Below are 21565 nucleotides of genomic sequence, written 5' to 3' on the forward strand. Positions count from 1 at the left end.
ATGGGGTCACAAGATAAATTTGTGGGGTGGAAACAATCTTTTGCTCTGTAAAAATCTATATATTTTGTATACATTTATCTCTGTAAGACTGACACCTTTAATGTGAGTGACTTGGGTTCAAATCCCCTGCATGAAAGGTACTGCCTCCAGTCGGGGGTCCTCAGGCAAGACCCCCTTATCCTACCTGCCTACCAATGTAAGTCGCTTTGGAGAAAAGCGTCTGCCAAATGCATAAACATAAATCGGTTATGTGTATTCATGTGTATGCAGAGTAACATCAGCCTTCTGCCATCATTTCTCTCCAGTTTTGTGCCGTTTCAAAGCTACAAAATGTGAAACACACGTAGTAACATGTAGAATCCAGTAAATTTGGATGAAATTTGCACACTCTGGTGTTTGAAAGAGTTTTTAATAGAGTTTCACTGTACAAATAAGCATTAGCTAATATCACATGTCAATATCACAGACCTGTTCTGCAGTCTTCCAACAGAAGGCACCAGATGAGCGTAACCAACAAACAACATAAAGGTCATCTAGATTCGTATTAATGCTGAAGAAGAAGCAAGTCATTCAGCCAAAAAAGGTAAAAATTTGAGAATCGTATATACAAACTTCACTAAATCTCCACAGAAGCTTTCACCTGTTCCTGTTTTACAGCCACTGACTTAATCAAATTGGCGTGGGTGTTAAACACACTGCCGAGTCATAGCTTCTTCCTGTAAACCCCACAGGGAAGGAGGAGGTTAACGGAGATTTGAGTAATTTGATGCAGAGGGACTCCGACCTAGAAAATAAAAAGGATCTGGAAAGTGCAGTTGAGTGCATGTAATTGCCACTCAGCTCTACTATCTCCCCTCCTTATCCCTCAGGGTGTCTGAGGCTGAGTGGACTGTCTGAGAGATCATCCTTCATGCCAGGGTGGCCTTGAGAGGGCTCACCATCATTTAACAAGGACAATGACCAGTCTGCCAGGGCTGACTGAGTCGACCCATTTAAAGTGCATATGTGTAAATTCAAAACACAAATGAGGATGAGGTAGTCGGGACAGAAATGCCCTAAACGCTGTGCCGTCTGTTGTGGATCATGGCCACAATGTGGCGCAGGTCCAGACTCTTCATCATCACCTCCATGAAGTCTTCGTCACTCCGAGCGCCGGCCACAAACTCGTCCAGAGAAAGCTCACCTGTTTGGAGAGTCAAATTGTGTTGAGGCATGTTAAAAGTTTGCACACGGCTCCAAAACAGGGCCACTCTGCTGATTCATCGTTGCCCCCCACAGACGGCGACTTTATTAATGTTTTAGCTTTTATTTTTACAGCTGCAGGTTAAACAGCAGTGCCATAGAACACTACTTTAAAAACGGATTTAAAGAATATTTGGATGAGAATCCATGTAGCACATTTCTTTAGATGTGTTATTATAGTTCTATAACACCGTCCACCCACCCCACACGGTGCCAGCGCACACTCACCATCTCCATTTACATCAATCCTGTCAAATACACGGTTTGTGAATTCCTCTGCAGTTGTTTCTTGATTTTCATTCCCGTTGATTGCACGGATAGCCTGGGGGGAGAAGAAAATAATCAGCTGCTGCGCGGTGGACAAGACTTGATTGAAGAAGCGGCGCGACAGGGACGTTGTGCACTCTACCTTGATGATGTTCAGGAGCTCGTGCCGGTCGATGCAGCCGTTTCCATCCACGTCATACAGTTTGAAATACCAGCGCAGCTTGTGCTCCATCTTCCCCCGCATCACCAGACTCAGAGCGGCCACGTACTCCATGAAATCTATGGAGCCGTCCTGCACAAACGAGCAGTGAGATCCGTATTAAAACAGTGTCAGACATCTGATTTTCCATCTGTTTTTCAACCATTCGGAGTTAGATTGGGTAAATGAATACTGCGTCCCACAGCTGCCCACTGATTCGGTGCTCAGGTTTTAGGCTTATCTCTGGGGACAATCTTTGTGTCCTGCAAAGCATCGTCTCAGAGATAATCTCGCCGCTCAAATGCAGCACAGAGATTACTGCAGCCTTTTGTTGACGTAATATAGCTTCAGAGGAAGGCGCCCTGCAATGAGCCCCTTCTTGCCCGCTCGGAAAGTCTCTCAATTAAACTAATGAGGGTCAAAGTGGGGTGAGAGCTTGTAGCTGTGAGGTTAAAGTTTCTTTCATCGCTTGAACAGGCAGAAGTAAAGCCAATTGGAGGCCAATTTCAAACTTTAGGCTCCAGATTCAATGGATCAAAGACCCTTTAGCCCATCAAATATTGTATCTTCAGCCTTTGGGCTGTTAAGTGACTCCTTGTGTTGGGATGGATCATGTTGCTGCTACAGTTAGTGGAGTAAATAATGATGACATCATCAGGAGTCATCAGTTTTTCCCTGCTGTACGGCTGCTTTTTTTTTTTCCTCCAAAATATTGCTTCTGATTTGGCTGCACGTTCACTCTTAAAGAGTTTAGATCGAACTGTAATACAGTTTAACTGCGCTTACCTTGTTCATGTCAAATGTTCGGAACATCTGTTCTATGTAGGCGTTGGCTTCTGGGTCCAGACCTCTCAGCCCGAAGAACTGCTTGAACTCGTGCAGGGTGAGCTGACCCGAGGGGCATTCCGTCATGAACTTTTTGTACCAGAGGTGCATCTCCACCGCCTGCAAGTCGTCCACGGTGCATCCCGTTGAGTTACCCATTTTTCCTGATGGCGCCTTCTGCTATCTGTTGCACAAACCTCTCTGCCCAATCGGTCTACTGTGAAGCGGAGCTTATCCCTGTTCACAGTCACACAACACTGGGACCTTTAGGGTGAGAGTGTCTGCTGGTCGGGGCCTTTTGTAGTTTACTGTGATTCCAACCCCACCCTCCCTTCTCCGATGTTCTCCTTGGGTTTAATCACTGGCTATAATCCAGGCAAACATACAGATGATCAGCTTAATCGCTCCATTAAAAGGGCAGATCGACTGTTCCGTGTTTACCCTGAGATGTGCTGACATGCACGACGCAGCTTTGGTCCATCACGTGCAGCACAGGACACCCGTCATACCTGATGAGACACATTTTGTTCTGCTCGTGGGGTCCAGCTACTTTTACTGCGCTCCTCCCACCTGTACAGTACGCAATGCTCCTCCTGAACATTGTTCAGGCTTAAGAGGGCACATTGATGTCATCAGCCAGTGGAGGCTTTAAAATAACTGGCATATTGCGCATCTATTTGAAAATGTTTCATAGAAATGTTTTACATGAAAGCTGAAGTAGAGTTTTGCCCAGAATTTTAGAACAATCTCCACCTTCCTGTGAGCCATCCACTAAATTGGAGAGTTTGTGCTCAAAAGCTTGAATTGATGTAGTTTTATTTAATATTTTAAACCCTCTGCCTGTACAGTACACACAGGACGGGTCCTATCAGGCCTATAAGTCAAAACGAAGCCAACTAAAACTGATGCTTCTAGCATTTGCTGAAAAGTGCTTTTGTCAACCAGTTGGATGATTATAAATTGGACCTCCTGAAGTTTTGGTTCTTTTGAATTAAGTCTGTGCTCTTCTCTCTTGTTTAAAGTGACTGGGTAATGTCTACCAATCTGCAGCAAACTGATGATTCGATTAAAAAAAAAACAAGTGTTCTTGAAATAGTGTCTCATATTTAATACATTTTTTGTCCTCTGTTGATTGGCTGTTAAACGATTCAATAATTTCTCACATTTCATATTGAAAACCCAAAAGTTAAAAGGAACAAATTAGGTTACTTACAGCTTTACAAGATTATTAAAGATCCGTGAAGAAGTTAGAGACCATAGACTAAACCCATGAGAGCTTAACAGTTGGAGTTAGTGAAAATACGATCAAAACATCTCAGGAATCCATTTATATCTCAGTATATGTAGCAGGAAATAATACAACATTCATTTCTAAGTGCTTCAGGGTGACATTAAATGTCTGTTGCAACAATCCCGGAATCATACTCAAAAGCATAATCGGCAGCTATGAGTGCAGGTGTAGATCAAGTTAAAAGCACGTTCTTACCATTTGCTAACATCATGAAATGCCCTCGAAATCTGATGAGCAATTAAAATATGCATATGAATACAAAAGTTGATATAAAAACAAAACGAATAACTTTTTGACCAAAGATTGATATATGAGGAGTGATCCTACTGAGATATCAATTGCCTTTGGAATACAGTCAGCGTTACTGTTGACGTTTGTTTCTGGCCTGATACAGAAATATTATTTTCAGACACGGGGGGGGGGGGGGGGCAAATGAGGAGCAACTCCACAGATAAGTGGTAAATAAGTTGGAAAGTCCCCTTGTAGCTTTTAGTGGACACATTTCCTCTGCTGCAGTGCAATAATGTCATTAAGTAGTTTGCTTTACCCTGTGACCCATTTCCATTAACAGTCACATCAGCGGGTAGGAAAATGATTGGCAGCGACACGTTATCAAGGAGCTTTCTCCTGAACACGGATACACACATGATGTAACCACACATACAAATACAACAACAGCGGGACCTTAACAAATAGCTATGTTTTAAGGTAAGCATAAAAATGTTCTGACTTCATTAAGGCCTCGTTGTCTTTCCTCATTCATTCAATATCATATTCAGTTTCACCTCAGCTTCAGTTTGCAGCTTTTTTTTTTTTTAGTAGCATCTTTTCAGTTTGGCACAGTTAGAAAAAGTCTCAGAAGACATGAAGTCACTGTGGCGCCGGGTCAGAGTTTGGGCAGCTCTCCCTGGTCCCAGCAGCAACGCTTCTCCTCTTCCCCTTGTGCAGATGTCTGTAGATGAAGTCAAAAGCAGATGCTGTGTAGCGTCCAACCAGGCCGGTCCACTTCACTGCGTCCACCATCCACTGCACGAAGCGACTCACAAACACAGCAAACACTGTGGTGTAGTGGGCCAGCAGGAGCAGACTTCTCCCCAGCTGCTTGCCATGGTTGATGATCAGGTTGACTCTTTGGTCATGACCTACCATCGTTAAAAAAAATGGTTCCAGATGTAAAAGAGCCAAGTGGTGTTTATTTACGAATCAAGGGCTCATTTTTCGTTGTTGTTTTTTAAAAGTGTATATTTATACAGACGCTCCCTAAGAAAAAGGAACGGACGGCGTTACATTTGCAGACGATCCCTTACAGATCCCTGTTATCCAATCAGAGCAGAGGAAGTTTTGTTTCCGGGAGTGTTTTGGTGATGTGGCTATGCTCTGAAATCCATCCCAGGAAATAAAGAAAATAAAACACAGACGCATTTACCTGGGAAGCACTCGCACTGGTGAGTCAAAGGTCGTCCTTTTTTTGAAAAAAAAAATAAAAAAAATAAACAACTGTCATGCACGGAGGAGGCAGACAAAGCGAGTCGGGGTTTAAAGACGCTGCACTTATTTACCTGTTAGCAGCGTTAGCTAATTGAGCAACCCAGGCTAACTTACTGTATGGTGGAAACTACAGTCACGCTATTCGACGGGTATTTTTCCTGGAGCATCCTGTTCAGGACACCGTCTCTCTGTCATACGTTTACTGCTTATTTCAGGCAGCAGCGTCCAGCGGTTCGGGTAGTTTGACGACCGTTTTCGCTTTAGCTAGCTATAATCTTTGCTGTTCACTAAAAGAGTGACGCAGCCGCAGTGGAGTGTCGAGCTGGTTCGGAAGGAGTCGGTTCCGTCCGGTCCAGCCCGGAACACACCAGAGAGGGGGTGTCTGCCTATTTGTTGCCTTTGCTTTAAAGGCCAAAAGCACAGTGCTTTGTGTTGGTTTGTTTGTTTTTATGTTGTTGAACAGCCATTATATGATCAATGGCTGTAAAAATCCATGAGCCACAAATTTCATAAATTCTGACATGCAGAGTTCCTTCTATTCATATCAAGACAATAGATTTCTGGGCAGAGATGCTGTTTTGTAGATTTTATTCAGCTATGTTATGCGTTTTGAAATGCCTTTAAAGATCTGTGGCACACAGTCACTGCAAACAGTGTATTTGCAGAGACTGTTTTGTCAACTCCTCTTTCCAAGGCCAGGAGTGAACTCTTATCTCCAGTCAATAAAACTCCTCCACACCTTCCCTCTGTTGTCCATGCACAGAAAAATAAATATGCATTGGACTGTGTTTGTAGTTCAAACTTCAGAGCACCGTCTTTGAGTTTTATGCGGTGTTAAAAAATACTACCAATAACATATGTTATACGTTATGTAATATATTATAGACTGTTGTTGCATTCACTCCACAGTTTTTTTTTTAGTTTTTTTAACCCCTCTCTCATACACACACAGTGCCATCTTTATGCTCAGCCGTTTGGCCACAGTCCTCCAGGAGCTCTCTGGAGAGGAGGGCCAAGATGGAGATCAGCAGGTGAGAATACAAACGCCATGAGTTATATACTGTAATATACGTGTGGTTTTACTTGCTGTAATTTACCATGGCAAGTAAACTGAGCTCCACAGTTAGAGCCACAGTATTTGGATATATAAATGCCCTAAAAGTCTTCACTTTAAGTGCAAATATATAGTCACTATCCAAATATTTCTGGATTTAAGCACATTTTTGTTGTTGTTGTGCAGGGTGTGTTAGCGCCTCAGCTTCCTGCTGGTGAAGGCCAGGCTCCAATGGAGTCTGAAGTACCTGAAGACGCCATGGAGAGGCTGGCCCACCTCGAACAACTGGTGGTCCAGCTGAAGGAGCTCATCCGAGACAAGGATGCACAGCTTTTGCAGAAGGACACCGAGTTGACCAGTAAAGATGCACAGCACAAGGTGAGTAACCGTGCATGTTTGTGTCTGCTGTGCACCCACAGGTCATTTCTGTGCTTTTCAGCATGTGGATTGGGTTTTCTGTGTGTTTTACCCTCACAGAATGAAAGGGAGGAAGCGGAAGCCCGCTTCACCAAACTCAAGCTTCAGGCCAAAGCCAAGATGGCTTCACTCAGCAAACAGATAACTGAACTGAAAGGACAAGGAGGAGCAACGGTGAATTTGACTTTACTCCATTTGAATTAATACAGAAGATCTTGAGCTGCAATAAAAGTGTGGGCTATTATTCTGTAGACTGAGGAAAGCCAATGGTTCACCACAGAGCAGCTGTTAAGCTTTTACTCTGCTTTTCTCCAGCAGAGTCCTGACAGTTCTTTTACTGGAGCTGGTGCTGCACTTGAGGGGGAGCTTCAGGACCTGAAGAACAAGCTGAGTGAGGAGGAGGCCAACAGCAGAGAACTTAAAGAGCAACTTCAGGCCACCAAGCAGCTGCTTCAAGACCAGGAATCTACCCATGCTGAGCAGGTGACACCGCTGTGTCTTTAACTACTTCAAGTCCTCATCTGTGATTGTGAAAGACCTTCAAAATTTGTCAAGGATGCACTGTCTGAGTGATTTGTGTTTGTTTTCAGCTGCGGGTGCTGCAGGCTGTGGTGTGTGACAAGGATGTGCGTTTTCAGGAACAGATTCAGAAACACGAAGAGGAGCTGCTGAAGGTCTCAGAAACTCATTCTCAGAATGACAGCGAGCCGCTGCAGGTCCGGTATTTCTTATAAGTGCTTAACTTGCTTTGCATTTAAAAACTCATTCATATTAGACTAGTTCAACCCTATTGTCTGTATTTTGTTTTTTCTTGATTTATTACCATGAATAATCTACCATCCTTTTTTTTTTCTTTGTGAGTTTTTAAGCAAATTTTATGAACATTATAAATCTGATTCTATTTACTGTTCAATGTTGAGCAAAATCTCATCAGTTGTTCAGATATTTTTTATATTTTGTGTAGCCCAGCATCACAAATATTCCCACAGTGGCTGCATACTCTTCAGACCTTTGATTTGTACAAAAACACACAAGAAAAAAGTGAGATTGTTAGTCCTGATATAGCCAATTAACAAAAACTACATTTTTCTATCAGAGGAATGAAAGAAAACCCTTTGATTAAGGTTTAATAAATGGCATATAACTGGAACTGGACTCTTTTCTTTGGTATTTAATCTTTCTCAGGCCCTACAGTTAGCCCAACAGCGGTGTGAAGAGCTTGAAATGGCATTAAGGTCTCGCTCACAAGAGCTGGAAATGCTGCAGCAGGAAGTGAGCAGCGCCGATCAGCAAAAGCAGGTACAGATCCTGTTGGACTAGATACCTGTTCAGCAGCTACTTGCAATATGTTTGAGGTTGCTCCACTGTGTGGCGAGTATTTAAAAGCACCACTGCTGAAAAGAAAACTGTACAAACTAGACACACCCTTCTTCTAGGTGGTAGGTCCTGCCTTGTTTGGCAGGGCTGCATAATGCACACCCACACTCATCGTCCTTGTCTCATTCACTTTCTGCTCAGATCCTGACGGCTCAGTTCAGGCAGATGGAGCAGGAGCTGACCGAGGCCGTCAAGCTGAGGGAGGAGGACAGACAGCAGTGGGCCGAGCAGGCAAGCAGAGCGGAGGCAGAGCTTGCAGCCCTCAGAGCCAGCCTGGAGGCCCTGGAAACGGAGAGAACCGAGGTGGCAAACCTCGAAAGCGAGCTGGTGTCCCTGAGAGAGGCAGATGTTGTTCGTAAGGAGGCTTTGGAGAAGGAGAAGGTGGAAGTCGCCAGATTGGAAGCGGAACTGGCTCTGGTGAAAGAGGCGGAGCTCGCAGCCGTCCAAGCACGCAATGACACATCAGAAAGAGATGGGGCAGAAATCGCTCGGCTTGAAAGCAAACTTGCATCGGTGAGAGAAGCTGAGTCTAAAGCTGCCCAGGCCGAGCAGGAAGTCTTAGAAAGAGAAAAGTCAGAAGTTAATGAACTACAGAAAGAACTTGCAACCCTCAGAGCGGAGCAAGAAGGCATGCAGAAGAAAGATGAGATTCTCAACGCAATCTGGGGACATCTACGTTCTCATGCTTCAGAAAGTGTATCAGAGGTCATTCCTGCTGACCTGTCCCTGCTCCTTGACACCGTGCAGAGTGTTGAGACACAACTGACGAGGCTAAGAGACGAATGCAGTGAAAGAAACGTACAGTGTGCCCAGCTCACCCAAACAATGGAAACCCTTCAAGGTTTGAGCTTTTATCTGAGATTCTGTGAGTAAAGGTCAAACTTTACGCTCCTGTGTGGTGACGCTGATTAATGTCTGATTTTCAGAAAATCTGGACAAGAAAACTGCGGAACAGGAGGAGGCAACGGTCAAGATACAGCAGTTGGAGCAGGAGATTGTAGTGGTCAGTCCTAGGGCTACATTTACACTTTGTAACCGTATCTGCATACATTATCTTTATCTGTATGTCTTACTTTTCTGCTGTTTTATTGCACTTTGTTGCCACAGCAGGAAGCCAATTAGGAATCAGTTTTCAGATCCAGTCAGCTGCTGTTTTTCATAGCTCCTCTGACATCCAAACAACAGGCCTTCACATATGCAGTCCACCCCCTTTACGCCTGAATTGTGTTCAGATGTCAGTATGCAAAATAATTTGGCAGAGTTGGCAGTCAAAAAACAAAATGTTCACGCCAGATGAAAAGGAAGAACAGCATACACGACTGTCTTTTAGTTTTACTTTTGGTAGGAGTTTTGTGACAAATGCCTTCATGTTATGGTCAGTCTGACCTGAACTGCTTTTAGTTAATTTTGGTTTTGAATAGTTTTTCCTTCACTTGATATAACATTAACAAGAGATCTAAGCAGCTTTCAATTGGGCAAAACTTTATAAAGCAGTCTGAGAGAAACCCCATGTTAACTTGTAATCTAAATGAGTCTTTTACCATTTTTCTGTTTATGTGATTTTAGAAAAAAGCTGTTAAAGCACTAGAGGTTCAGGTTTAAGAAACACTTATTAAAAGTTGGACAACCATTTGTACTTTTTCCCCCTTCTTTTAAAACACAGTTTGCAAAGTTGCCCTTTATTTTGAGGGCAGAGCAGAGCAGTCATTCTCCATAACTGGTCCATGGTCATAACTTCAGTCTGGACAGGTGATCTCCACCCGTCTCAGACAGCGCAGACGTGACATTGTCTGGCTGCTGTATGACAACATCCAGACAACGTATCACTCATCATGAGGAAGTATGTCTAATCCCTTCGGCTCTGAGCTGACCTTCACCTCACACTGCAGACACATGCAACGTGCTGCTGATTGGAGATTTAAACTGAGAGAGCAATCAAGGGCCATTTTAAATCGCTCGTTATCTCTTGTTTTACTTTATGTATATCTCTTGTATCTTAATGTGTTCTTGAGATTTTTTTCTGATTCATTCTCTGATTGGGTTTGATTATAAGGCTGAAATGCTGTATTTAAGATGGTCTTTGTGAAACACGTGCTGTCTGGATAAAACGTATTATCGTGACATTTTTATTCATGCCCAGCAGCACTTCTGTATTAACTATAAAACACAGGAACCATGATATTTCCAGCCTGCCTGTCGTCACACCTTTGTCTTATTTTTTCCCCTCTTAGATGTCAGACAGAAACGATGTGCCTGAACCTTCCCAAGATTCATCTGAAACTGTAAAAGGTAGGATTCAAGAGTCAAAGTCAAAGACATTGGCGTGTTTGCTCCAGTGAAATAACAAGACAATATTACACTGTTGTTGACATAAAATTGTGATTTACAATATTTAGTTTTATCTCTTTTGACTTTCACAGCGCTCATACAGGTGTTAGAGCAGCAGCTGTTGGAAAAAGACAATGAGCTGGATGCATTACGGCAGTCCCTCACATTGGCCACGAAGCACAACTCTGGTGAGGCTGCATCAGCTGAAAGCTGTGATCAGACCCCGGATCAGGATGCCGGTACAGCTCCTGCTGATGGCTCTGCCGCCCTCCCTGACTTCATGGAAGATGCACAAGAAGAAGACACCACCTTAGTTGCTGAGGACACCTCTGTCCTCTCCATTTCTGCTGGTACTGAGAGTAGCCCAGAGCTAATCGGAAACCAGTCTGAGTCCCCGGAGGAATCCAAAGGGACCTCTTCAGATGAGATGGTCGCCAGCAGCGATTCAGAGGTGGCTCACAGCAGCTGGACCCTCCTGGAAGCTGTGAATCAAGATGGAGGTCAGGAGTGGCCCTCTGTTCTGCAGGAATTTGGCCAATCATGGGTGGCAACAAGCATGGAGCAGGAAGCCTCAACAGTCAAAGTTGAGTCGTCCTCTGGCATCATCAGAGAGACAGTTCAGATTCATCTAACTCATCAGAGTTCCTCCTCCTCCTCAGATGCCAACGTGTCCGCTGGCCTATTTGCGCAGGCTTTAGCTGAAGAGCTGCAAAGGAGGTACAGTGAGCTTCTAGCTGAGCTTCAGAGGCTCAGAGAGGAGGCTGCAGAGTCACAGCAGAGAATTAAGAGTCTTGAAGAGGAAGCAACGTCCCTCACTGCTGTCAAAGAAGAGGCTGAGGCTCAAGCCAGTCATTTTGCAAAGGAGCTTGAGTCGGCCAGAGAGGAGTTAAACAGCCACTCCCAGCAAAACAGCTCTGTGATGGAGAAGCACGTTGTTGAAATACAGCTTCTAGAAGAACAGATCAATATTTTAAGCGGTGAAAATGAAATCAAGGAGCAGAAGATCGAAGCTTTGCAGGGAGATCTTGAAAGGGCCTGCCAGGGTCTATCTGAACAGGAGGGCCAGGCCAGGATGCTGAGTGCTCAGCTTGAGGACAGAGAGCTCCATACCTCTGAGCTGGAGAGGAGGCTCCATGACATGGAAAACAGCCTGCTGGAACACTCCTACACCTCAGATCTTAATGAGTCTTTGTCAAAGAAGGACTCTGAGATCAATGAGTTGCAACTTCGTCTCAGCCAGATAGAGAAGGAGGCGACGGAGCTTAACGACAGTATGTCTGCTAAACTCCTTCAAGCAGAAGAAGAGAAGTTCCAGGCTGACAGTGAAGTGAGTAAACTGAAGGGGCGGATAGCAGACCTGGAAAAAGCCACAGACGAGAATCAGAAAGCGACTTGTGAAGACTTGACTGCTCACGAAGACAATGAGCTCACTAGTTTACGAAAGGAGAAAGGACAGTTGGAAACCCAGCTGATGAACACAAAGAAGAAGTTGCAGGCAGCGCTTGTTCAGCGCAAAGAGCTCATGAAGAAGGTTGCTGATTTTGAGGAGGAGGCAAATAAATGGAAAGAGAAAGATGGAGCTGGTGTGGAAGGAATTCCTGAACAGGAGGAAAAATCGAAAGGACATGAGATTCAGGAAATGGAGACCAAACTCGTGGAGCTCAGAGAAGCTTTAAGATTGAAAGAAGAGTCGGTTGAGACTCTTGAGCAGAAAATTTGCCAACAGGATCAAGTTCTGGCTGAGACACTTGCTCTGAATAGAAAGCTAAGTGAAGAAGCAGAAACCTCTCAGCAGGCTGACATTTCTTCTGTAGCAACAGCTTTACAGTCTCAAGTGGCCACTCTTGAAACAGAGTGTGAAACGCTTCAGAAGAAAGTTCTCGAGGCCCAAGACTCTCGCAGAGAAACTATCCGCAAAGCCAAAGAAAAAGACCGACACCACCGTGAACAGCTGAAGCAGCAAAAAGAGGAGTACAGTGAGTTGATGGGACGTTTTGAGGTGCAGAGCAGCGAACGAGAGGATCTTCTTACAAAACTTGAACAACTAGAAGAAAAAGTTGCGACTCAAAAAGAAGACTCACCTCCAGAAGAGCCAAAGAGAGTAGCTGAAAAGCCTGCAAATGACTGGGTCCAGGAGGACTGGGTGGATTTTGCTACATCTGAGACCACTTCATCTCAAACACAATCCAGTGACCCACATCCTGCAGAGCCAGTAAATGTCTTCTCCGAACAACTGGAAGAGTCTCTCAAAGCCCTCAGAGAGGAGATCCAGACTGTGCGGACGGCAAACGCAGAGCTCGAAAAACAGCTGCAAGAAACGCATGCCAGCCTGTCGCTGAAGGAGTCCGAATTACTGGAAGTGGGCAAAGAGCTGGAAGCTCTAAGAGAAAAGGAAAAACTGATTGATGCACTTTCCGAGGAAATGAATGAGCTCAGAGAAAAGCATCACCAAGCTGAGTCTCACGCAGAGACCTTAAAAGCAGAGATAGAAGCTGCAGCCAAAGTATCTGCAGAATCCTCCATTGCAGCTCTTCAGGCTGAAGTGGAGGACTTCAAGCAGTTTCTGGACAATAAAAACCATGAAATCATGGAGCTCAGTCAGCAGCTTAGCGAACAGAACTCCCTGATACACTCAATGCAGGACACAGTGTCTCAGAAGGATCAACTTATAGTTTCTTTACAGGAAGAATTGAAGGCTGAGCAAGAAAAAACACAGAAGTCCGAGGCTGAGCTTCCACAAAAAGAAGAGGAAGACAGTGAAGCAAAGATCCAGCAGCTTCAGCGAAAGCTCCAGGCTGCCCTGATCTCGCGCAAAGAGGCACTCAAACAAAACAAAACCCAGAAGGAGCAGCTTGCTTCAACCGAGAAGATCATAGCTGAGCTGCAGCAGAAAATTGACTCCGCTGAAGATGAGCTGGAGAAGCTAAGAACTGAAAGAGTTAAACTGATTAATGAAGTTGATCGAACATTAGTGGAGAACCAAAGTCTGGGATCCTCCTGCGAGAGCCTCAAGCTGGCAATGGAAGGCATACTCAATGAGAAAGACGCCTGTAAGAGAGAAGTGGAGCTGGCAAAGGAAGAGGCCACGAAAATGTGCAGAGAGTGGGAGGAAAAGGTTCAAGGGATGAAGGATGAGTACGAAATTCTGCTCAAGTCTTATGAAAACGTGAGCGATGAGGCAGAGCGCGTAAGAAGGGTCCTGGAAGCTGCCAGGCAGGAGAGACAGGAACTGGCGGGAAAGGTGAGAACTCACGAGGCTGCGAGACAGGAAGCTGAAAGGCAAGCAGAGGAGTCGCAGAAAGAGGTGGATACAGTGAAAGACAAAATGAGAAAGTTCGCTAAAACGAAGCAGCAGAAAATATTAGATTTGGAGGAAGAGAACGAAAGACTCAGAGAGATGCAGGAAATGCCTGTAACAAGACGAGAGGGCAGAGCTTTCAAAGCTGAAGTTGAACAGCTGCAAGAGGAGGTGGGAGCCTTGAAAGCCCAGCTGGATGCTACAGTGGCAGAGAGGGACTCTCTAGGGCAGCAGATTGAAGAGTTAAGGCAACAACTTTCCCAAATGGGAGAAAGAGACAATGAAATTTCTGTAAATCCGCTCAGTTCTGCAGCTGTTGTCGAGGAAGTTGTCACAGTCATCACAACAAAAGAGCCTGATAAAAGTCTGAAGGATGAAGACAAAGAAAAACCCTTAACCCCAGAAGAAACTGAAGATGAACAAATAGCTGCTGTGTCTGCACCTGAGATGCATTTAGAGCCTGCAGAGGAAAAAGAAAACGCTGAAATGAATGAAAGGGCTCAAAGTTCACTAGAAAATAAAATGAGGGAGATGGAGGCTGCGGTCAGTGCAGAGAAAGAACTGTGGAAGGAGCATGAGGCTGAACTCAAAGCTGAATTAATGTCTCTTCAACGTGATCTTCAAGACAGTAAAGAGAAGGAGAGCCTTACAGCCTCTTTAGAGAAGTGCCTTCAAGAGAGCAAAGAGAGAGAAAAGAGGCTAATTGAAGAGGCTTCGAAAAGAGAAACCCAGTTCAAAGAACTCCTCAAAAGCCTTGAAACTGAAAAAGATAACTTGGAGGAGCGCCTCATGAACCAGCTGGCTCAGCTCAATGGAAGCATCGCTGGCTACCAGCAAGAGGCAGCGGATAACCGGGAACACTTTACCGAACTGCAGCGGGAGGTGGAGAAGTTGGAAAGGGAGCGAGCCGAACTGGAAGCCGAGGCTCGCACCGAGAGAGACCGAGCTGCTAGGCTAGAAGAGGACATGAGGCAAGCCCAGCGAGAAAGAGCTGAAGCCGAAGCAGAGTCTGGGAAACAAAGGGAGCTGGAGCAACAGCTGAGGTCTGCCCAGAGGGTCAGGGAAGGCAGCCAGAGCAGAGCACGTCAGCTGGAGGAGCTACTGAGGGAGAAGCAGCTTGAAGTGCGTCAGCTGCAGAAGGACTCCATCCAGTATCAGGAGAGGATCAGTGAACTGGGGAGAGAAGCTAAAGCACTGCAGCTAAGCTACGATGAGCTCCGCTGCCAACTAGAAAAATCCCAGCTGGAGGGTTCTAAAACTCTAGAGGACTTGAGAAGGACTGAAGCAGAGATGGAGAGTTTAAAATCTCAATTAATTGAGGCCCAGAACCAGGCAAGCGAGGCCTTAGCTGCAAAAACAGCCACTGAACAGAGCGTCCAGCAGAGAGAGGCCATGTTGAAAGCTGAGGCTGAAAAAACTCTGGACTCGGTGAGATTCAGGCTGGGAGCTGAACTAAAGGAGACGGAACTGAGACTGGAGGAGGCATACACAGAAAGGGAGAAGGAGGAGGAAGCTACTCAGGAGGCCAGAGAGATGGCAGAAGGTGCAGAGAGGCGAGCCCAGGAGATGCAGGCCCGTCTCGATGAGTCTCTGGCCAGATTAGCCGCCTTCTCACGTTGCATGTCCTCCCTGCAAGACGACAGGGACAGAGTGTTGGACGAGGCCCGGCAGTGGGAGACTCGTTTTAACAGTGCTCTGCAGGGTAAGGAGGCTGAAATTCGTGAAGCTGAAACACGGGCCAAGGAACTCGCAGATCAGCTTCAAAAAGAGACTGCAGTGAAAGAGGAACTTGAACTTTCAGTCAGCAGGTAAAACCCTTTTCCTCTGAGTTTGCCTAGTTCCTTCTTGAGCTAAATATGTTGTTTTGTTTAGCTTTTTTAGTCATAAACTACAAATGTTTTACGTTTCAGATTAGAGAAAGCAGAGAAAGATTGGCAGCTGAGATCAGAAGAAGAGGAGAGGAAAGTCTCAGAGAGCCAAGCAGCACTCGAGGAGGAGAGGATGAAGCTTGAGCAAACCACAGCTGAGTTGCAGTCGGCACAAAATGAAGCCCTTGCCCTGAAAAATGAGGCTGAGAGCCTGCACCAGAGAGCACGTGCTTTGGAGGAGGCTGTAGGTAGACTTCAGGGTGAAGTCAACCAGGCTGGGACTGAGCTGAGGGAGAGGGAGGCAGAAGAGAGGCGACTGTGTCTGAATGTGGAGCAACTGGAGACAGACCTGCGGTCATCCAAGGCTTTGACAGAGAACCTGCAGACAGAGTTACACGAGAAGGAAAGGAGGGAAGTGGAAATGCTTGGGGAGAAGGAGCAAGCTGTTGCTCAGGTATACAGATGTTTCCTTTTACTGAGATATTCTCCACAGCCGTTTAGATATTCTCAACAAATATGTCATTTGTTCCCAAGGCTGCAGAGGAGGCCAGAAAGGAGGCCGACAACAGGGCACAAGAAGCTGAGGGGGAGCTGGAGCGGAGAAGAGGAGAAGTACGGGATCTGGAAGAAAAACTGCGGAAAGCCGAGGAAGAGAGCAACAACAGAAAAACCAGACTGGATTCTTTTATGAAGGCCATGGGCTCGTTGCAGGATGACAGGGACAGAGTCCTCAGCATGTATAAGCAGCTGGAGGAGAAGCACCTGCAGGTAATACACAAAACTCGACCATATGAGTATGCGTTGAGTATGTTCTAGCTTCCATTGAAACGTTTATTGTTATTCCAGGTGATGATGGAGAAGGATGGTTTGATCCAAGAGGCTGCAGGGGAGAACAACAGCCTGAAAGAAGAGCTGCGCTCTCTGCTGGTCCAGAGAGATGACCTATATGCTGAAAAGGCCAAGCTATCTGCTCAGCTTCATGGCTACCGTGATGAACTTAACCAAGTTTTAAGTATGAAGGACTCGCAACATAAACAGCTTCTGGCAGTCCAGAGGGAGCGTATTGCGTCTTTAGAAAAGGAGCGTGAGGAGTTGGAAAGTCATTTAAAGAGCCTCAGCAAAGCCAGAGAGGCAGAGGGAGAGACGATAGTACAAAGAGTCGAGAGCGAGACTCTCAGTCAGGCTGTCAACAGTAGGCCAGCCTCACAGGTGATAGATGCTCCCGGAGCAGAAGTTGAAAAACTGAGGGAGCAGCTGCAAGTGGCAAGAGCGCAAGTGGAGGCTTTGGAGGAGCGTTTGCTCAAGGAGAGTCAAGAGCAGGACAGCAAGAGCAAAGAGCTGGCTGAGCTGCGATGGGAGGGAGGTGTGATGCGCACAGAGTCGGAGAGCGCTCAGGAGAGAGTTGCAGAACTGGCCCGAGACCTGCTGGTTGTTGAACAGAGGCTGCTGGAGGAGACGGAGACGACAAAGCAGCTGAGAGCTGAGAAGCAGGAATTTGCTAAAACTATGGCCTCCCTTCAGGACAGCAGGGATCAGGCAGTATTCAAGGCTCAGGAACTGAGCCTGAAACTGGAGGAGATGAGCAAGGCAGGGGGCCAAACAGCACACAGCAGCCCTGGAGGCTCCACTGGGGAGGTTTGGAGCCTTAAGAATGCATTACAGGCCCTGCAGAATGACAGGGAGAGACTGGTGAGTGAACTGTTGAAAAGTAAATATTACAACCTTTCTAATGACAGCTGTTAACAGTGTTAAGTGATATGTTCTTCTCTCATCCTCTGCAGCTGGAGCAGCTTAAAACACAGACAGTTGAGCTTCAGAAGCAGAGGTCAGAGCTGGCTCGGCTCGGAGCAGGAGAGCTGATTAAAGTCAGTCAGGAGCTGTTTGAGGAGAAGAACAAGAATGAAGACATGCTGGGCATTCTAACGCAGCTGGAGAATATGGTGGAAATGGGCAAGCAGGAAATGGAGACACTCAGGTGAAGCAGCACCACAGAACTAGCTTTTAGAATTATTTTAGAACTGGCCTTTTAATCTATTATTTGTGTCTCTAGGCTGGAGCGTATTGATTGGATGGCTCAAGTAGAGCAGCTGAAGCAGCAGACTCTCACCACACTCTCAGAGAGAGACCAACAACTGCGGCAACTTACCGCCATGCTGGAAGATGCTCGGGCCCAGAAGCCCAAACTCCAGCAGGAACACTATCAGAGAGAGGTAGAGCTCGAGACACCTGCTTATACTTCAGACTCTTAAAGAAAATAACACATTCTGTAGATAACGCTGTTTAGATTCCTCTCTAGTCCCACAGTTTTATTTTTGCTGATGTGTCATGCAAACTGTAAGATATACAAGCCGCAGAACACATGCTACATTTAACGTGAATTGCTCCGTTAACATCGCAATCATCCCACAGGGCACAGAGGAAGTGGATAGTGCCCCTGGAGCCCCACAGGAGCGAAGCAGCCATGCCTACACGGCTGAGGTCAAAGAGATGCAGAGAAGGTACTGTAGGGGTTAAAACCTCACCAGAAAACATTTCAGTGAGATGAAATGAGACACAGACACTGATTTTAACTTCTGTTAATCAGACTGGATGAAGAGACTCAGCAGAGGATCGCTGCTGAGGAACAGTTGATGGCCACGCAGGATCGTCTGAAACGGTATGAACTGCAAGACAAGAAAATCCCACGCTGGGACATGATGTAACCATAGAAGAAGCTTCTTACTGTGTTTCACTTGAGATTTACGATACATTAAGTGGGATGTAAGTTAGAGAAGTGCTCATCGGCATGTTTAAGCTTGTTGGACAGCCAGTGTTATACTTGGGAAGGTTTAATGCACTGATGTAACAGTGTAGTTGTTATCAACTTGAGAAAAAATGGCTGTCCTGCCACCGTAGCTGCTTTTTGTCGGATGAGAAGCTGCACCACCTTCTATAGTTACAGTTTTCTAATAACATGACATAAAATGTCTTGTTCTGTTGCTGATTGAATTAATGAATGACCAGATTAATGAAGAGCAGTGTATGTCTGGGTCCTTGCTTCTTGCGTGCTCATAAACGACGACAACTTTGCAAATTTCAATGTAAAAGTTGACATGCAAGTGTTTTTTAGTTTTTTTACCTTTAAATCTTGCAGAACTAATCCAGTACTCGTGCATTGTTAATCGGAGAGGTCTTGGAATTCAGCTCATCCTCTACACACTTGTAACAGAAATTTCACCCAAAACTTTTCAGCTCACTGTAGCGCTGGTGCTAAAGATAGATAAATGGTGCTTTCATGTGCACATTTTCCTGCATCTGAGCGATCAATCTGGTTTTTTGGGGGGGTTTTTTGTAATAAATTTGTCCCAATGATAAAATATAACATCTGACATCCATTTTTATTATTTCTTATCAGTTACAACCAGGCTCCATGGCATTCTGAACAAGAGGGGGATCACTCGGAGACTGCCCTTTTTATCGAGCCGCCTGAAGGAGCTGTGATCCGAGTAAGACTGCGTTAATGTTCTGTAGCACCTCATCCTTCACCTTGATAACAGCAATAATAAAGACTTGTGATCTGAATGCGTCTGGTAACCCTTTGTTTCTATTCTCGCAGACTCGGAGAGGTGGTCCGGGTTTGGCGCGGATGTTCCGAGTGGCCTTCTGCTCTCGCCAGCGCACACCTCTGCTGCTTAGTCTTTATTTGCTTACTGTGCACGTTGTGCTGCTCCTGTGCCTGGGTGGATACCTCTAAAACCAGCTCTCTTTAACAAACCTGACAGATAAGAGAGATGAAAGAGGCAGGCTGAGAAAATGGAAACGTGACACAGGCCTAACCCAAGCCATCAATATGATTTATATTGTTACATGTTATAAATGAAAGGATGGAGGAGATGTTCTGCATACAAACATTGCACTTTACAGGACTTAATCTTTCAGCCAACGTATATAGATTTATATAGAAAGATGTTTTTTTTTTTTTTTTTTTTTTTTTAATCTTTGGCCTTGAAAGACTAATTGTGGATGATACAGTTTCAAAACCCAAGCTAAGAAGGACATAAAGGGACTATATTTTGGCTTTTTAATGAAATGGTAAATGGAGAAATGGAGATTTATAATCAGTTGTTTTGGCAGATCATGTTCTTCATGTATCTTGAGGTTTTTGACTGAGCCTGAAAGAGTCACTTCACGTTAAAGCAAATGTTGGACATTTTGGAAAACATGCTTAATAGCTTTGTGATACAGATTATACCACGTATGCACATTCTTTTCCAGCAGTTAAAGTCCACAAATGGTAACTAAATGTCACCAAATAACACTTTATTTCATATCAGTCTTTGTTGTCCCCCTTGTCCACCGTTTTTCGCTATCGATGTTAACGCAGATTTATGTGACCGGGTTTTTTTCTTAGCCGTTGCTAGGCATCCAGGAAAGTTTCCGGAAAGTTAATGACCGCAAAATAATGAAAATTTAACACAGATTTTTTTTAACCACAAAAATGCAACATATAACGTGTTAATTAGTGAGCATATTAATGTGGCTGTTGGGTGTTATAGTTATCTTGAGAGGGTGCTAGGTTAGCTTTTTCCGTCCATTCTGCTAAGCTAACCGGTTGCTAACTGGGACATAAACGGTTGTTTTAAAGACGCCAGAAAGCCTGTGAAATCTGTCTTATGCTGAACGTTTACTCATAAGATGGCTTGGTGTTCAGGCTGTGCGTAATAGTTAAATCTCTTCATCTGCTTTCATGCCCAAAAACGGAGCACAGTGCAATTTCTGGGTTAACATAGTACTTTATTTTCCTTTTGCTTTCCTCTTAATTTTTTTTTCTTTTTAAAGGGAGCATTATACAAATCTTGTACATGTACAAAGTCTGTCAGCCGGATGTGGACCTAATTCTCCCTTAACCCACAAGATGCAGTGTACAAGTTTCTGCAGGGCAGATTTAAATTTTACAATTTGCCTATTTTTTATGGCAAATGCAGTTGCCTTGAGGTGCAATATGAATACATTGCGGATTCATTCCATGGGAGTAAGACTGCTGTGTTTTCTAATGAAATCCATCCCATTAAACCTGATGTAGCCTATTGTATTGTCCAAAAGAAAGTTAGTGTTTCCCATTATTCTTTGTTTAATTACTGTGTTGGTTAAAACTTCTCTTTTAATTCACTTTCTTTGGATTCCTGGTGCGTGTACTGTAAATAATTGTCAAAAGGGCTGTATGGGAAAATAAAATGCAAAAGTGTTAGTGATTTGGATCAGGGACCAGACTTTTCAACCACCGTCTCTTCATAGTGCATCAGTGGGAGAAAAACATCAACCACTGTCAATGTTTCTAAATTTACAGTAGAAGTTAATTTGCTCTTGGATTAGGCTGTTGATTATGAATTCAGAAATTCTCACCTTTCAAACACCTTTTTTCTTTTTTGTTGTTGCTGCTGTTGTTGTTGTTGAATTGGTAAGTGTAATTGTTTTACTATTGCACAGAAAATGTTGACTTGACCAAGCTCGGAAAGGCAAAATGAAGCTCCAGTTCAGACCAAGTGAGACACAATGAAACACACGGCGACATTCTGAAATGCACATATTGACATATTGGTTTTGAAACACTATACTTTCGTCATGAGATGGGGAAACATGTAAACACACTGTTACTGCTGTCATATGTCACACATGTTTTCAAAGCTTTTAATAAAGGATGTTTGTAAGTGGAAGGGATTCCTGGGTAAAAGCTGTTTGTCAAATTATCCAGAGTGTCAAAGAGTTTCTTGGGCTTTTCAGTGTTTGATTAGCGCTTGATTAAGTGATTTGGTGTTACATGGAAATAACGACTGATTTAGTGATCATAGCCAAAGGTTAAAACCAGTATAACAAAAAATGCTTTGAATATAATTGAGTTGTATATCATAAATATGTGATACTTTTTCTTTCA

General features: G+C 44.6%; 2 protein-coding genes across 3 annotated transcripts; one reads left to right on the forward strand and one right to left on the reverse strand.

Annotated features, from left to right (window-relative positions):
• Nucleotides 1-430: 430 nt before the first annotated feature.
• Nucleotides 431-2799, reverse strand: guca1aa (guanylate cyclase activator 1Aa). Its single transcript, XM_072377415.1, has 4 exons — nt 2495-2799; nt 1652-1801; nt 1471-1564; nt 431-1183 (listed from the first exon to the last, which is right to left on the reverse strand). Exons 1-4 carry the CDS (start codon nt 2690-2692, stop codon nt 1056-1058), a joined length of 570 nt encoding a protein of 189 aa, XP_072233516.1. The 5' UTR covers nt 2693-2799; the 3' UTR covers nt 431-1055.
• Nucleotides 2800-5150: 2351 nt separating this feature from the next.
• On the forward strand, nt 5151-21347 carry golgb1 (golgin B1). 2 transcript variants are annotated; one of them, XM_072377118.1, is made up of 20 exons: nt 5151-5269; nt 6265-6343; nt 6553-6744; nt 6844-6957; nt 7099-7266; nt 7374-7499; nt 7969-8082; nt 8302-9001; nt 9087-9163; nt 10392-10449; nt 10581-15594; nt 15697-16108; nt 16189-16422; nt 16501-17343; nt 17436-17629; nt 17705-17864; nt 18064-18152; nt 18239-18310; nt 19049-19139; nt 19250-21347. In XM_072377118.1, the coding sequence occupies exons 2-20, from the start codon at nt 6275-6277 to the stop codon at nt 19385-19387; spliced, it is 8865 nt and encodes a 2954-aa protein (XP_072233219.1). In that variant the 5' UTR covers nt 5151-5269; nt 6265-6274; the 3' UTR covers nt 19388-21347. The 2 variants fall into 2 exon arrangements, with proteins under 2 accessions (XP_072233219.1, XP_072233220.1); XM_072377119.1 differs by having other exon boundaries at nt 7102-7266.
• Nucleotides 21348-21565: the final 218 nt, after the last annotated feature.

The sequence above is a fragment of the Leuresthes tenuis genome, unplaced genomic scaffold (assembly GCF_036924035.1).
Source record: "Leuresthes tenuis unplaced genomic scaffold, fLeuTen1.0.hap1 SCAF_23, whole genome shotgun sequence".
Taxonomy (NCBI): Eukaryota; Metazoa; Chordata; class Actinopteri; order Atheriniformes; family Atherinopsidae; genus Leuresthes; species Leuresthes tenuis.

Excerpts from the sequence above, each read along its gene's own strand:
- guca1aa (XM_072377415.1), bottom strand. The coding sequence starts at position 2,692 with ATGGGTAACTCAACGGGATGCACCGTGGACGACTTGCAGGCGGTGGAG. Across the intron at positions 1,565-1,651 it reads AGCTCCTGAACATCATCAAG|GCTATCCGTGCAATCAACGG; the intron begins GTAGAGTGCACA and ends TTCTCCCCCCAG. Across the intron at positions 1,184-1,470 it reads GATTGATGTAAATGGAGATG|GTGAGCTTTCTCTGGACGAG; the intron begins GTGAGTGTGCGC and ends CTCTCCAAACAG.
- golgb1 (XM_072377118.1), top strand. The coding sequence starts at position 6,275 with ATGCTCAGCCGTTTGGCCACAGTCCTCCAGGAGCTCTCTGGAGAGGAG. Across the intron at positions 7,500-7,968 it reads ATGACAGCGAGCCGCTGCAG|GCCCTACAGTTAGCCCAACA; the intron begins GTCCGGTATTTC and ends AATCTTTCTCAG. Across the intron at positions 17,344-17,435 it reads AGAATGACAGGGAGAGACTG|CTGGAGCAGCTTAAAACACA; the intron begins GTGAGTGAACTG and ends CATCCTCTGCAG.